This window comes from Gopherus evgoodei, chromosome 6 (assembly GCF_007399415.2).
Source record: "Gopherus evgoodei ecotype Sinaloan lineage chromosome 6, rGopEvg1_v1.p, whole genome shotgun sequence".
Taxonomy (NCBI): domain Eukaryota; kingdom Metazoa; phylum Chordata; order Testudines; family Testudinidae; genus Gopherus; species Gopherus evgoodei.
Window position 1 is genome coordinate 111,976,785 of NC_044327.1, and position 15,371 is coordinate 111,992,155.

The 15,371-nt window shown below is 41.1% G+C and overlaps 1 protein-coding gene across 6 annotated transcripts in view; it reads right to left on the reverse strand.

Moving 5' to 3' along the window:
- Positions 1-3,030: 3,030 nt before the first annotated feature.
- The window catches only part of RAI14 (retinoic acid induced 14), a 138,835-nt gene continuing 126,494 nt past the window's right edge, over positions 3,031-15,371 (reverse strand). For all 6 annotated transcript variants that reach the window (XM_030566970.1, XM_030566967.1, XM_030566969.1 and 3 more), the window contains 6 exons: positions 15,159-15,216; positions 14,403-14,521; positions 12,375-13,904; positions 10,675-10,824; positions 5,377-5,442; positions 3,031-5,110 (listed from right to left, as the gene is read on the reverse strand). In XM_030566970.1, coding sequence (XP_030422830.1) covers positions 5,033-5,110; positions 5,377-5,442; positions 10,675-10,824; positions 12,375-13,904; positions 14,403-14,521; positions 15,159-15,216 — 2,001 coding nt within the window. In that variant the 3' untranslated portion in view covers positions 3,031-5,032. The remainder of the gene's footprint in view (positions 5,111-5,376; positions 5,443-10,674; positions 10,825-12,374; positions 13,905-14,402; positions 14,522-15,158; positions 15,217-15,371) is intronic.

The following is a 15,371-nucleotide window of genomic DNA, read 5'->3' on the forward strand; positions in this document are numbered from 1 at the left end:
TTTTGGATGTTCTTCTAAATTTTCAAATATATTTATTTCACTTACAACACAGAACACAAAGTGTACAGTGCTCACTATTATTTTTGATTACAAATATTGGCACTGTAAAATAGTATTTCAGTTCACCTTATGCAAGTACTGTAGTGCAATCTCTTTATCGTGAAAGTGCAATTTACAAATATAGATTTTTTGTTACGTAACTGCACTCAAAAACAAAACAATGTGTAAAACTTTAGAGCCTACAAGTCCACTCCGTCCTACTTCTTGTTCAGCTAAAACAAACAAGTTTGTTTACATTTACAGGAGATAATGCAGCCTGCTTCTTATTTACAATGTCACCTGAAAGTGAGAACAGATGTTCACATGGCATTTTTGTAGCTGGCATTGCAAGATATTTATGTGCCAGATACGGTAAATATTTGTATGCTCCTTCATGCTTCGGTCACCATGCCAGAGAACGTGCTTCCATGCTGATGGTGCTCATTAAAATATAGTGCATTAACTAAATTTGTGACTGAACTCATTGGGGGATAATTGTATGTCTCCTGCTCTATTTTATCCATGTTCTGACACATATTTCATGTTATAGCAGTCTCCGTTGTTGACCCACACATGTAGTTCGTTTTAAGAACACTTTCACTGCAGATTTCGCAAAACACAAACAAGGTACCAATGTGAGATTTTTAAAGACAGCTACAGTACTCGACCCAAGTTTTAAGAATTTGAAGTGCCTTCCAAAATAAGCAGGATGAGAACTCGAATGACCAAAAAAGAAAATCAACCTTTTGCTGGTGGCATCTGACTCAGATGATGAAAATGAACATGCTTTGATCCACACTGCTTTGGATCATTATCAAGCAGAACCACTTATTAGAATGGAAACATGTCCTCTGGAATAGTGGCTGAAGCATGAAGGGACATATGAATCTTTAGCACATCTGGCAAGTAAATATCTTGCGACGCTGGCTTTAACAAAGCCATGCAAACACCTGGTGACATTGTAAACAAGAAGCAGGCAGCTTTATCTCCTGCAAATGTAAACAAACTTGTCTGAATGACTGGCTGAACAAGAAGTTGGACTGAGAGGACCTGCAGGCTCTAAAGTCTTGCATTGTTTTATTTGCGATCGCTTCCTCCCCCCCACATAATTCTACATTTGTAAGTTCAACTTTCATTAAAGAGATTGAAGGACAGTACTTGTATTAGGTGAATTGAAAAATACTATTTCTTTTGTTTTTACAGTGTAAATATTTGCAATAGAAATAAATATAAAAGGAGCACTGTACACTTTGTATTGTGTGTTGTAATTGAAATCAGTATATTTGTGAATGTAGAAAACATCAAAAAATATTTAAATGGTATTCTATTATTGTTTAACAGCCCAAATTAGTTGCGCAATTAATCTTTGTAATCGCTTGACAACCCTACTTTGAATCCATTTCTGCTGCAATTTATTACTATGGAATACAGAGCTCAAGGGATTATGAAACTGATTACAAATGAAGAGTCAATTTATCCCTGTGAAAGTCTCAAAGTCCTGTGCTGGGATGAGCAAACACATAGCATGGTAAAAATGTGGGTCTACTGCCTCAGTTAACAAGAAAAAGGTGGTTTTCACGCTACCCACTTTACAAATGCATCCTAGGATCTGAAAGTTAAGCTGGGTTCTTCTGGATTGGCTTGTGCACCCCCCTTCCAACAGTAAGAAATCTGCAGGATAAACGCTACCCTCAGTTGCACTTGTGTAACTCCCTGCCCCCAATGTGGGGTTGCTGAAGCGTAATGGAAGACAGAATTATTAATTCTGTTGATGCATTAGCAAGAATAAAATCCAGGTCCCTCATCCATTCTTGTTATACCAAAGGGTTAATTGGAGTAAAAACTTGTTTTCATTCACTGAAGTGAACAGATACAGATTTTTAATCTGTTGAGTAAATTGGTGCAACTTTTAGTCACTATGGAGCAGAACTGCACTTTAAGGTACCACTGGTTGAGCAACTGAGGTAGTCTAAAATTCAAATACTAATGTAGATTGCTAAATAAATACTAAATACAGAAGATGACAATCAGCTCCAATACAATCATTTCCTTAGAAATAAAGATTAATTGCTACACATTTGTAAGATTACAGCAGCATCATGTTACTTATTTCCTAAGGGAATATGAATGATCCAAGCAGACTACAAAAGTGGAAGGAACTGAAGGATGAAGGACAAACTATTTAGTTTTATCTCTTGTGACTACCACATAGCAAATCAGCTTGCACTCACAAATACGATGAACGAACTGTAATCAAAGAGAAATATGTTGCAACATGTAATTAGCCAACTCTCATTTCGGATGAAATTCAATTCTGGGGTACTTTATAGGATTTCTCAAAGGTTTCCCTATTTTCAAAGTGCACTAGTAGTCCCTGGGAGGCCAACCTGCAGCTTATTGGCCAAATGTAACCTGAGTAGGTGACATTTCTACATATTCACTCTTCAAGGTAGAACCACGCTTTAGAACTAGCCTTCTTCAGTTACATCTTCAATGTTATCAGTGATTCAAGAGTGGGTCTTGAAAGTGAAATTCACTGAGGGAGTGGCCCATGTTGAAGAGGACAGATGTGGTTGGACACAGACCACCAGGCTCTGTGTGTGCACGCATGTGAGCACACGCTGTGATGAGATGATGGGAGCGCTCTAGTTTTGAGGAATCTGGGATGCTATTAATTTGTTAGATTGGGTCACAGTAGTTCTACTGATTGCATACAGTAGGCATTGGATGGCTGCATTTTGATATGTGAAAATAAATGTGTCTTGACTGTTTGGCTTACCTTCTTTTCTTCAATTCATTTTTCTAGGGGGATGTCCGTTTGAGAAACAGCTTTAACCTTATTAAACAGCTAGTAGAAGCTTTACTACTTACATTTTGACAACTATACAACCATAATATTATATTGTTTAATATAACTGAAACATGTACTATACCATTATCTCCCCTAGTACAAACAACCTCTAGCTGAATGCACAAAAAGAGCAAAGATGAAAAAAATGGAAATAGTTTATTTGCTGCATAAGGAAACATTTTGTAAATTACATACAAGAACAAATGCTATGCTATAGTATATAATTTTCAATATTTCACAAAGATAATTGTAATAAATATGCATAACAAAACAAGGTAGAAGACTAAATTTGAACAGCAAACTTCAAAATGGTTCATCAAGTTTTAAACTTTGCAGCATTTGCATGCTTGAAATTTTTAACTGCTGCAGAAAAGACGTCCTTTCACATTTCTTTGGAGTATTTTCCAAATTGTCTAACTATAAAATACTGTCCAAAATTAACAGGCATTAGTTTAACAACCTAAGAAAAGTAACAGAAAAGTCTAACTGATGCAAAGTTTTTAATCCATTTGAGCTCTCTCATTGTTAGGAATTATCTGATGTAAGTGCACTGTGTGTCCAATTAACCTGAGGCACTGTAGATTCTGTCAAATTAGGAGTCTATAAACTTCATAGATTATGTAGCTCTGGAAATATCTCCATCAACAGAAATAAAACCAATGCAGTAACTGAAACTGCAAGGTAGAATGGTTTTAACCCTTAAATGCACTGCGTTCTTAGAAATATTCTTCCATAGTTCTCTACTATACACTGTCATTTTACCACATGAAGCATTTCCAATTCTACTTTTAATTTTTAAAAACAGACAAAGGCTTCAATGATGCCTTCTCCTGCCCAAGAAACTCATAGAAATTATTGCTAGATGACAGCACAAATGTATCATGTATTCCTGCATTTGATGAAACAGCAGGATGAATTGTCATTTACACTTCAATGCTCTTGGATATGCTGACAGATCTATTATTTTATACAGTTTCTGAGCTGACAATACTTCACTATGCTTTACTCTAGTCTAGCTGAATACTTTGGGTAAAAACAGAGCCTTAAACATAGTTACCTAAAATATTTGTTAATATAGTTTAATGCAAACACCATGTAGCAAAATGATCTGGTTACAAAAAAATTTCATCGGAGGGCCAATAAAAATATATTGAAGAGCAGATCTTTACAAAAGTGAGGTTAGGAATTGTGAGACATTGACGCTCACTGTAAACATCCTGCATTCACTAGAATCCCTTGTTTCCCTTGAAGCATATGGGTTGTTTTTTCCTGAGCTCCATGGCCAACAGTAGTGTGAATATTTGCATAGACAGCTTGACCTACCTAAAAGGGTTATTTTGTACAGAACTTCTGACGTTCATCTGATTTATGGTTTTACATTCTAAATGAGTTTTGTTTATGTTATAAACTATTGTGTCCAATACTGAGACAATGCAATTAAATATAAAGATGTACAGTATGGATTTTACATACTCAGTGTACAATGGCATGGTAACTTGTAATCCACGTTAATCTTGTTAAACATAAAACAAATTACAGGTAAATTTAGTTGCTTGATGTTCTGGCTTACGAAGCAAAATTCTGCAAAAATATCTGCTTTTATTCATTACTACATGAGTGAATGAACTCTGCCCAATGAAAGATCACATCAGGCAAGATGCTAGGAGCCTAAGGGCAAAAACACTGAGCAGACTAGATCGCTCCATCTCCTTTTCAATATCTAGGAGCAGGACTCAGAATTGAGAACTTCACCTTTACTCAGGAGGTGTGACTATTTGTGTCAAGATGGAGTGTTGCACGCTAGGACGTGTAGCCCTCCCTGAAAACATCTTCATATTGAAGAAGGAAGCTGTGAAGCACAACACAACACTGTGGACCACACTTTACATCTGGGGTGGCCAAAGTAACAACAGCTCTGAAAAATACTTACATTTTGTATATGAAAACAGTACTCTGAAAACTTTGTGGGAAAGGAGAAGATGTGCGGATGCATTAGGTCATAGTACATAGATTGAACAGGAAGATTGGCAGAGACAAATCCAGCTCACTAAAAAAAGCAGCAGGTAGGCAATTTAAAATCTTGTGTTAAAGTGAGCCTAGCTAAACACCATGGCAACACGACAGGATTCAGTACAGTTTGTTTCACTTTTTTTGTGATTGGCTTTTGCACATTGTTAAAATCTGTTTAAGCACTTTCTGGACATCTTCATCCATTTGACCCTAGACAGAAAGATGAAAAAGTAAGTTTAATTCTAGCACCTTTTTACTCGTTCAAAAATTTGACAGAAATAGTTTTAAAAGTATGCTAACCCCCCAACTCCCAATCTTTTCCAAGAGGATGTTGCTTTAAATTTCTGTTAAATATTCAGATTTTTTGTATAGGGTAACCAAAAGATAAGAAGCTATTTTTATTATAGATTTGCAGAAGGGACCTCCTACATTAAAACACAACATACCATACATGACTGAGAAATATGCAATCATACCTGCACAGCATAGAGAAGATGCATCCTGTAAACTGATACAATCTCCTGGTGCTGTTTCTTTGTTTCCTAAAAATAGTAAGATGACAAGTCAAGGAATGTGCATGCAAATTCACTTAAAAAAATCACCACATCTCATTTTAGAACACATGGATATCTACAGCTATGATAAAATGTCATCTTTACTTATATCAGAAAACTATCTTGCTCATCTGCAGGCATGCATTATACCAGGAGTCTCAAACACGCGGCCCGAGGTTAGTTTCTGCGGCCCATGAGCTCTTTGCAGCCCACTTGCCCTCTCCCCAGCGTTTACCTAGAGCAGCACCAACCCGGCATGCACCAGGGGCAGGGCAGGCTCCCTGCCTGCCTGCCTGCCCTGCCCCTACGCTGCTCCCAGAAGGGGACAGAACCTAGGGGAGGAGAGGCACTGGGGTTTGTGTTGATGTTGCTTCAGTCACTGCCCCCAGCAGCTCCCATTGGCCACGGTTCCCTGTTCCCGGCCAATGGGAGATGCTGGGGGCGGTGCCTGGAGGAACAGCAACACACACACACCTGGTCCCCCAAGTTCCAGCCACTTCCTGGAGCGGCACGGGGGGCAGGGCAAACAGGCAGGGAGCAGGGGAGAGGTGTCAATAATGTGGCCCTTGGGCCAATGTACTAGTCCTCGTGTGGCCCTCGTGGTCATTTGAGTTTGAGACCCCTGCAGTATACCAAGCAGTATTTTACAATCAGGCCAACCAAAATAAGTCCCTTGCAACGTATGGTCCACTAAGATGCTATAGCTTTATCTACACCAGGAAAGTATCTAGTGTAGCTGATGTCAGTGCTCAAAATAGTTTAGCTGCAGACAGACAGGACCAAACCACAGTCAGTTGCAGTTTCTGAAACAGTAGCTGTTTTTCTGCAAAGAAGCTAAACCACTGTTTTCAGCAACAGTACAACTGCACCCATTGCCCAAAACCCTTTGTCAGCAATGAGTAGATTTCTTAGTGCAGAGGAGGTTGAAAAGGGTCCTGTCCTATGGTGCTCTGGCAAATTACATATTCAGCCAAAGACAAGCCCCTCTTCTGTGGTCACAGAATGCTCTGGCCCAAGAACCATATCCCAGGTAAAGCTGAAGTTCTGTTTTGGAAACTAGGGTGAGAGAAGTGGTCCATACAACCCTAACATTATACCACCCCTTTCCTAAACTTATCGGGGGCAAGAGAGAGGAGACACCAACCCCACAATAGCTAGTAGCCTGAGGTCAGGGCAAATCCATACTCTGCTGCAATCAGACCAGGGACTTCCACATCCCAGGCAAGCTTCCTGACCACCAGGCTATTGGCTATTCTTGGGTAGGAGGGTGTGTGTCAGCCTCTCACTCTCTCATAAAAAACACCACTTTTAAAGGTCTCTGGTTCATCCCAGTGTGAAAGGGGAAACCATTTCCAGCCCAGCTCTTGTGGTTAGGCAGTAGAGGAAAGGAAGCAGTTGGAGATGAGAGGCTCCTACAGAACTTGGGCAAGAGGCCACAAGCCTTCCTTTCTAAGCAGGGCTATGTCTACACTTAAACTGCTACACCACCACTGTAGTGCTTCAGCACAGATGCTCATTACAGCAGTGGGAGGGGTTTCCCATTGCTGTAGTTAATCCTCCTCTCCAAGAGGCAGTAGTTAGGTCAACAGAAGAAAAGGCAACTCAGCTTGTGCAGTAACTGTGGTTCTTCTAAATGTGTCCCTATGGGTGCTCCATTTCAGGTGTGCATGCGTCTTTTGAGCCACTGGTAGAAGATTTTCTGTTAGCAGCGTCCATTTGGCCTGTGGATGTGCTCTATGCTATCTCATGTTATACTCCCAGGTCACGCAGAGCTGGGCAGGCAGATCACTCTCAGCTCCTTCTCTAGCCAAATGTCCAACAAGAACAGTCTGAAGCAAAGGGGAAAGAGGTCAGGTAGTGGAGCACCCTATTGGTACTCCATTTCAGATGACACCCGAGAAGTATCCTCAGGGAGAAGGAACCTTTGGAATCAAGTCTAAGACTGAACACAGTACAGCAGAATCAAGTGCTGCATCAGACATGACAGTGCAGACCAAGGCATAGTGTTTAGAAAAGGTATGCACTGAAGCTCATATAGCAGCTCTCTGACACTGGAAATGTTTTTGAATAAAGCTGTGGAACTTGTTTGTGATCTAGTAGTGTGCGCTAAAATCCTTTGAGGAGGCAAAGCACCAGCTTAATCATAGCAAGCAGTAATACACACAGAGATCCAGCTCAACAGTGTCTGTGAAGAGATTGTGGACCCCTTAGATCTTTCTGCGTTGGAGACAAAGAGTTTAGGTGATTTCTGAAATTGCTTGGTCCTATTCAGATAAAAGGCCAATGCCTATCATATATCTAACGTATGAAGGGAAGTCTGCCACTGAGGTTTATGTAGTTTAGGAAAAAATACCAGTAGATGAATAGACTGGCTAAGATAGCAATCCAACCCTTCAAAACTGCTGTTTTGATGCTGATTGGATACCTGCTGAATGGAGGTTGGGAAGCTCTCTTCCTCTGGAATCTTCTTCTAGCAGGCTCGGTGATTCTGTGAAAGCCAGAGAACTGAGCTAGGCATGATCTATGGGCAGTTTGAGACCCCTAGGGTGTATATACCCAGAGACCTGAGCAGGGACCCTCGGTACTGAGAATCGTTCAGTACCCATAAGTAGTGGGTCCCTAACACTCACAAGTCCCTGGAGTAACAGATTCCTTTGGTATTGAGGGGGTCAGTACTGATGCAGCAATTGATTTGGTGTGCATAGGTGCCAGGGACAATGTTGCATGCTTCAATTTTGTCAGTACTGACTGAGCAGAGTGGGAAGGCACCACTGTTAAATATGAAGTAATCTGTGCTGATCTGGAAGCAGATGATACCAGGGCCATGTCAGTCCTGTGTTTCTCCTAAGTACTCCAGGATCTCCTTGCTTCGTCAGTACCAGAGGAAGAGTCTTTCATCTCCATGGTACAGAGTCGAGAATTCCAGGCCTTTGACACCACAGATCTAGCAGGAAAATAGGACTTCTTCAGAGCTGGCTCCTTGTGGTGGAGGACCGAGCTCCTCCTCTTTGGAGTCTTCCCTGAGTCCCCTGAGATCTTCCCCTTCTCAGACAAGAATTTAGCCAAAGCTGAAAGGGCACTGGGGCTGTCAGGAGACAGATGTATGGAGGCAGGTGGGGGAAGGTCTCTTGACCTGACTCAGAAGCCAGTTGAAGGGAGTGCTCCATCATCATCTTCAGCTTGGTCTCCTGATCATTCTGAGCAGGGTTGGCTTTAGGATTTGCGGGGCCCGATTCGAAAGAGATGACGCCGAAAAGCCACAAAGACAGCAGCAGCAATTCGGCAGCAGCTCAATCGGTTGCTGCTGTTTCCGGCGGCACTTCGGTGGAAGGTGCGGAGCCCCTCTTCTGGACGCTGCAGGGCCCACTTAGGCGTGGGGCCTGATTCCTGGGAATCGCCCTAAAGCCGGCCCTCATTCAGAACTCTAGATTTTAGAGCCAAGCAAAAATTGCACTTTTAGGAGAGATGGGACTCTCCCAAGCAACAGCAACACTTAGCCATCACCGATCAGAATAACTTCCTAACAAGAGAGGCAGCATTTGGAACACACCCAGCCAGGCCCAATAAGGTTTCCAGAAATGGGGGAGAAAAATCGGAAACCTTTCAACTATCTAATTTTACATAAACTAACACTAACTAGAAACACTCAACTAAACAACAATTACAAAACACGCTGACACATGCACAAGGCGGCCACGCTAGAGCTCAGTTCTGGCCGAGGTGATACAGAAGGAACTGAGGGCAGTTTGCCTGTGCAGCAATATATGCCTTCAGAGTGCAGCATTAGGTTGTATGCAGCACAAGTGCAGGCTGAATGGACACTGCTAATTGACGTAAGTGTTTTATTGTTTAAATGATTTACTAAATCCATTTGCCCCACTAGCATTCCTACAAGGGACTAATTCTAGCCCCAACTCCCACTGCCTGACTGGGGAGAAGGAAGAATAGGCACCTATGCAACTCAGCGGGTTGGGAACTCAAATACAAGAGCTTTCCTCCCCTGAGCTTGGTGCTTAAAGAGATCTGAAAAAAAGAAGATGTGTGTTTGGGGTGAGGATGGGGTGGGGAGATGTCTTTCATAATCTGGGAGGAGCAGCTTTGGTAAGACAATGCCTGAAGTGTGCTCCTCAGCAACCAGGCTCAATTCTTAACTTTTTTTATTTGGGGGAGTGGGGGGGGAGGAGGTCTGCAACTCCTGGCAAGTCTCTCAACACACCCACTTCAAGCACTGCCAGGGCAGCTCCATAACTCACAGCAAGAGCTTTTTGTGGTTTAAAAAATGCTTTGGGGCTCTGTCCAGCTTGGAAGTATTCATGTTCTACTGGACTGGGTCCTTTACTTGTAAATGGGAAGCCCCATTGAAAGTACAATTTTAAAATTATTTAAAGCAATTCACAAATTCTGATAAAAATTATCTTTTTATATATATATGGGCATGTTTGGATAGAAACTTGTCACAAGATTATTTCTTCCAAAAATATCAGGCTTATTTTAGTTTTTAATTATTTTTTAAAAAGATTTTAACTGATGACTAAATCTGCACCTTTCTGAGCAACACACAAACCCAGTGCAAACTGGCTATGTACTAATGAGTCACGGCACACAAATACACCCCATTTTATGACAGTTATAATATCTTGGATCAACTACTAAACTTTAATGTAATAGTCCAGCATCTCAGTGGTTTGGATATCCATTTAAAGCTGTGGCTTTCTAAACTCTCATTTTTGCTATAGTTTAGTTTAGCTGTGACACAGCAAAATGGACAAATGTATTGAGATGTGATGACATCTGCTTTGCAGGTGCCATCATTATTTTATCAATCCAATTAATGCTTAACTTCAACACAGTAGCTTAAGCATTGCATACTGTATATGCAGTCTCTTGGGAATTGCTGCACTATTTCCTATATCTCCAGAGCGGAAAATGGAGTGAAGTTGACTGATCTAAGTGTGAGACCTCTGGGGATATACTGCAACACAGTAACTCAGTTTTGTATTATTGCTGAAAGAGTGCATTGCTGTGACAATAACAAGAATTCACAGCTATCCGTTATAGCACATTTTAAAGGGTTCACTTTATTGCATTGAGCATCCATTTCTTGTACTCAGTGGTTGTGCTTCACTTTAACGGGGCATACGAAACACTGAAAGGAACGCTTCACATCCTATTAGCAATGAGAGCAGCCGGAGTTTAATCAGTTAAGAAACCCACACTTACAGCCAACTGATTTTGTAACTGTTTCACTTGTTGCTGTAATGCCTCCAGTTGTTGGCTTTGTCTTTTGGGTGCACTGGTCGAGTAGGAAAGCTGAGAAAGGCTGTTCAATGCTTCTTTTAACTTGCTAACTTCCTTGGACATCTCATTGATCTATCAAGGAAAAAAGGTCCATGTGAAAGGATGCAAGAAATACTGTTTTGCCATGTTTTATTTAGAGAACATTTGTGCCTTTTCTTTTGGATTCTGAAAAAGCATCCCTACCTGATCTGAGGTACAAGGCACCTACTTGGTAAACAAAGGGTTGTAATGCTCCCACCATGCTGCAACCCTTTGTCTACACTAGGAATCAGCAACCTTTGTCACGCTGCCTGCCAGGGTAAGCACCCTGGTGGCCAGGCCGGTTTGTTTACCTGCCACGTCCACAGGTTCGGTCAATCGTGGCTCCCACTGGCCACCGGTCGCCGCTCCAGGACAATCGGGGCGGCAGGAAGCGGTGCAGGCCAAGGGATGTGCTGGCTGCCGCTTTCCGCCGCCCTCATTGGCCTGGAGCGGCACCCCCATGGGCCAGTGGGAGCTGTGATTGGCCGAACCTGTGGACACGGCAGGTAAACAAGCTAGCCAAAGGCTGCTGATCCCTGGTCTACACAAAGATGGCTGGGCTGTAGCTCTCTCTCAGCTAGCTCTGCAGTGCCTCCTCCCTATCCTGCAAGCCAGCAGGCAGTTCTAGCTCCTCACCAGTACTGGGAGGTCTACATGCAGATGTGTGTCCTCCCAGCTGGCTGCTCTCTCCATCTGCCTCTCCCAGAAATTGTCTCTCTCCTACTTACCTTTCTACCTCTATTTCCTTCCCCCCCAAATCTCTGGCATGCTACTCTTCTTCCTGACTACATCTCCCCCACCATTCTGGCTCTGTCCCTGCCGAAGCCTCTTGGCTCACTGTCAAATTTCCCTCCATCATCCTGATCATTTTAAGCATTCAGTTTCTGCTAGCAAATCTGCTTTTGTACAGAAATCTCACATTTCCAAATGGAAACACATTGCTTTAACAATCTATGTGAAGCAATATTTACACCACTGAGGTATTGCGTTTACTGACGCTATGGGCACAGCCTCTGAATACATCGATGTCTGAAGACAGAAATGCAGCTCGCTTGGGTCAAGTCTAGAGCCAGCAGAATGTTATGAAGACAGCTACCACATCTGTGGCCCATTTTCTATTAAAAGAACTCTGTGCTCTCAGATATCCCAATTATGGAAAAAGATGAGTAGGGATGGGTGAAATGATCTGGGTAAAATAAAAACTGTAGGATCTTTGGTCACTTGTGCATCTTTATTTAGGTTTGCAAAACCTCTCTCCCTGTGGATCTCTCACCATTCTAACTCCCACTTCCATCATTTCAAAATAGGAGTCCAAGCACTCAGGCAACCGGGCCACATACGATTTCACGTGACAGTGACAGATCATGCAGCTCTCCTTGTGGGGACCTCCGCAGGGTCAAATATATATTTAGCCAAACAAGCTTTTATCAGTATTAAAGATGGGATTCTGGGACCTTAGATTACAAGACAGAAAGATGTACTCAAAAGTTATACTCCGTGACACTTTGTTTAATATGGAGCTGTGAACTGCATCCATTACTCAAATTATTTTACAAGGTCTAAACATTCAGGAAACCCAATCTCTTTAATGAATTACTAACCTTTTTATCTTTATCTTCTTCCAGCTTTGACGAGCTTTCTGCACGTCTTTTCATGTCAAGAAGATCTTCTTGAGCTTGATGGTACTTACGGTAAAGTCCATTTATTTCCTGCTCCTTGGCCTCAAGGAGAGTTTGAGCACCTTCTTTTTCCCCTTTTAATTGCAAAACTTCATTTCTCAATTGTGCAGCATCTAAGGACACATTCTCTTTCTCTTTCATTAAATCCTTTAGTTTGAATGACAAAATACTAACTTCACGTTCTAACGATGACTGGAGTTTTTCATATGAAGCTCTGGGCACCATTGCTTCATTAATTGCAGCTTTTTCCTCCAACAATTCCTTCTGCAGACTTCTTAGCTCAGTTTCCTTGTTAATAAGCTCTTCCCTAAGTTCATTTATTTCTTCCTCCATTTCCTTTGATGTACACCTGAGAGCAGTTACCACCTCAAGATGCTCAGCAACTGGTACAGAGTTCTGTTTCTGAGTATCTATCAGTTGCTTGAGCTGTGCTGCTTCATTTAATACCTGTGTGTACTGGGACTTCATGTCAGATAATGCATCTTCAGCTTTATCTTTCAATGAATTTGCTACCCGCATCAGTTTCTCATGCTCATCTCTAGGAATGTATTCCAAAGCAACATCCTCTAATGCTTTCCTGTTCCTGTAATCTTCAAGCTCTGTTTGTGCTTCTTTGTACAACCGAGACAGCTCACTAACTTGTTTGTGTAGGTCATCTATCATTCTATTCCTTGCTTCTTTCATCTCCCGAGGTTCCTCACTGGATTCCAACTGCAACTGATTTAACTTGTCTTGTAGTCTTTTGATTTCTTCTTGCCCTTCTTTGTATCTCTCAATTAACAAAGCTTTCTCTTGGTTAATGTTCTCAATTATTGAACAATAAGAACTTTTTATTTCCTCACATTCTTCCACAGACATTCTGCTAGCAACGTTCTGCTCTCTTTCTTCAAGTTTTTCCTGTAGCTCTCTCACTTTCTCTTTATGCCTTTCACTTTCCTCTAAAGCTTTCTTGAGTTCTTGCTTTAGCACTTCAATTTCCTCACATGTAACCCTCAGTTCTTGGACATCTGCATAAGTATCTTTGTTTTCAGAAGCAATAAGACCCAATTTCATCTGCTTTTGTACATTCAAGACCTCTTTCATAGCTTCTTCATACTGGCATTGGGTTTCTTTAAGTTTCTGGCTAAGATCACAGCTGTTTTCTGAAATATCTGCACTGTTTAAATGAATTGTTTCTGGGATTCTAGACTGAAGTTGGGTCTCTAAGTACTTTCTTTTTGCTTCGGAATTATCTAATTTCCTCTGTACATCCTTTAAATCTTCCTGTAGATGCTTAATTTTTACCTCACTGTTTGTTGACTTCTCTTGAGTTTGTGTTGCATTTAATGAGGATGATCTTAGCTCCTGAGCTGAGGTTTGACTTTGTTTGTCCACTGACTGATCAAATTCTGTTTGGGTGGAATGATAGGAATTTAGGGTGGAATCCATTTCTGTTTCTCTGGGTGCTTTTTCCTGCATTAAAAGCATTAGTGTTTATAAAACAATATGTTACTGAGTAGATTACGTAAGGAATTCTTACTATGCTCTACAGAGATGGACAATGAAAACATAGTGGGATAGATTTTCAGCAGAGCTCAGCATGCAAATGAAGATACTAGGTGCTAAGATCATCTAAATACTAGGATGATTTCTGTAGCACAAAAAAGATCAAAAGCTATGAGAGTTAAAATTCTGAAAACCCTCAATCATTAGCCAGAGTTCTGAAATAATTCACTCCATCTTAAAAAAAAGGCTGTCAACTAATTTATGGGAAAAATGAGAACTGTAAACAATGATTTAATATTCAAAGACAAAGCTTTCTCCTGATTTCTTGAAACTCTTACTACCTACAAATTGTCTTAATTTATCTTCATAGCACATCCCTACAAAACAAAGTAGTTCTTTGTTCTACTATTCAAGAACTGAAAGATCCCCTTTGCTTTGAATTAGGCACAAAAATGTAATACATACCTGTAATTTGTCCTGTAACTCCTTATTATGTAGTGTTAGAGAAGCAATTTTTGCTTGCAACAATACAAGCAGATCTTGCTGGTCAGTTTCAGAACTTACATCCAGTAAGCTATCAGCACCTTTAAAATAAATGGTTTAAAACTATTTAAAACAACTGAAGTGATGACTTAGTTCCTGCTTTTGCTGCAGTCACTATCTATAGGAGGTATAGCTCAATGGTTTGAGCATTGGCCTGCTAAACCCCCCAGGGTTGTGAGTTCAATCCTGGGGCCGGGGAGGGCACTTAGGGATCTGGGGCAAAATCAGTACTTGGTCCTGCTAGTGAAGGCAGGGGGCTGGAATCAATGACCTTTCAGGGTCCCCTCCAGCTCTATGAAATAGGTATATCTCCATATATATCCTTTCATTTAAAATTATTACAACTTTGAGATGGAGTGAACTTGTTTTTTTCATAATAACGGCCATACTGGGTCAGACCGTCCATCTAGCCCAGTATCCTGTCTTCTGACAGACGGCAATGCCAGGTGTCCCAGAGGGAGGCCATTAATATGCCAAATGAAGGAATTATTTTTAGCTAGATTTCTAAAAACTGTTTAATCACTGGTAGGTATATCAGTTTTTTTCAAAGAGTGAGAATGCTAAAACCATTCTCTAACACCATTACCGTTATTCCTACATTTAAATGGTTCTAAAAAAAGACAGTTGATAAAAAGAATAAGCTTTGAGAATTAAATAAGGCTTTATTATTCACCTTACCTGTAGTGCTGTCACTCAGTCTATCCTTGTTATCTCGCTGAATGGAGCTGATCTCTTCCTGTGAGACACAAGGAGACAATCCTTTCACTTCAAGAAGTTCTAGACTTCACAGAAATGAGTATGGAATGAGGTCAAGCCCCACAGAATGGATGGCTCTTTGCTCTGGGGTCTGATGTCTTGTTCCAAACAACATTCCTTAAAAGTTAGGGGCCA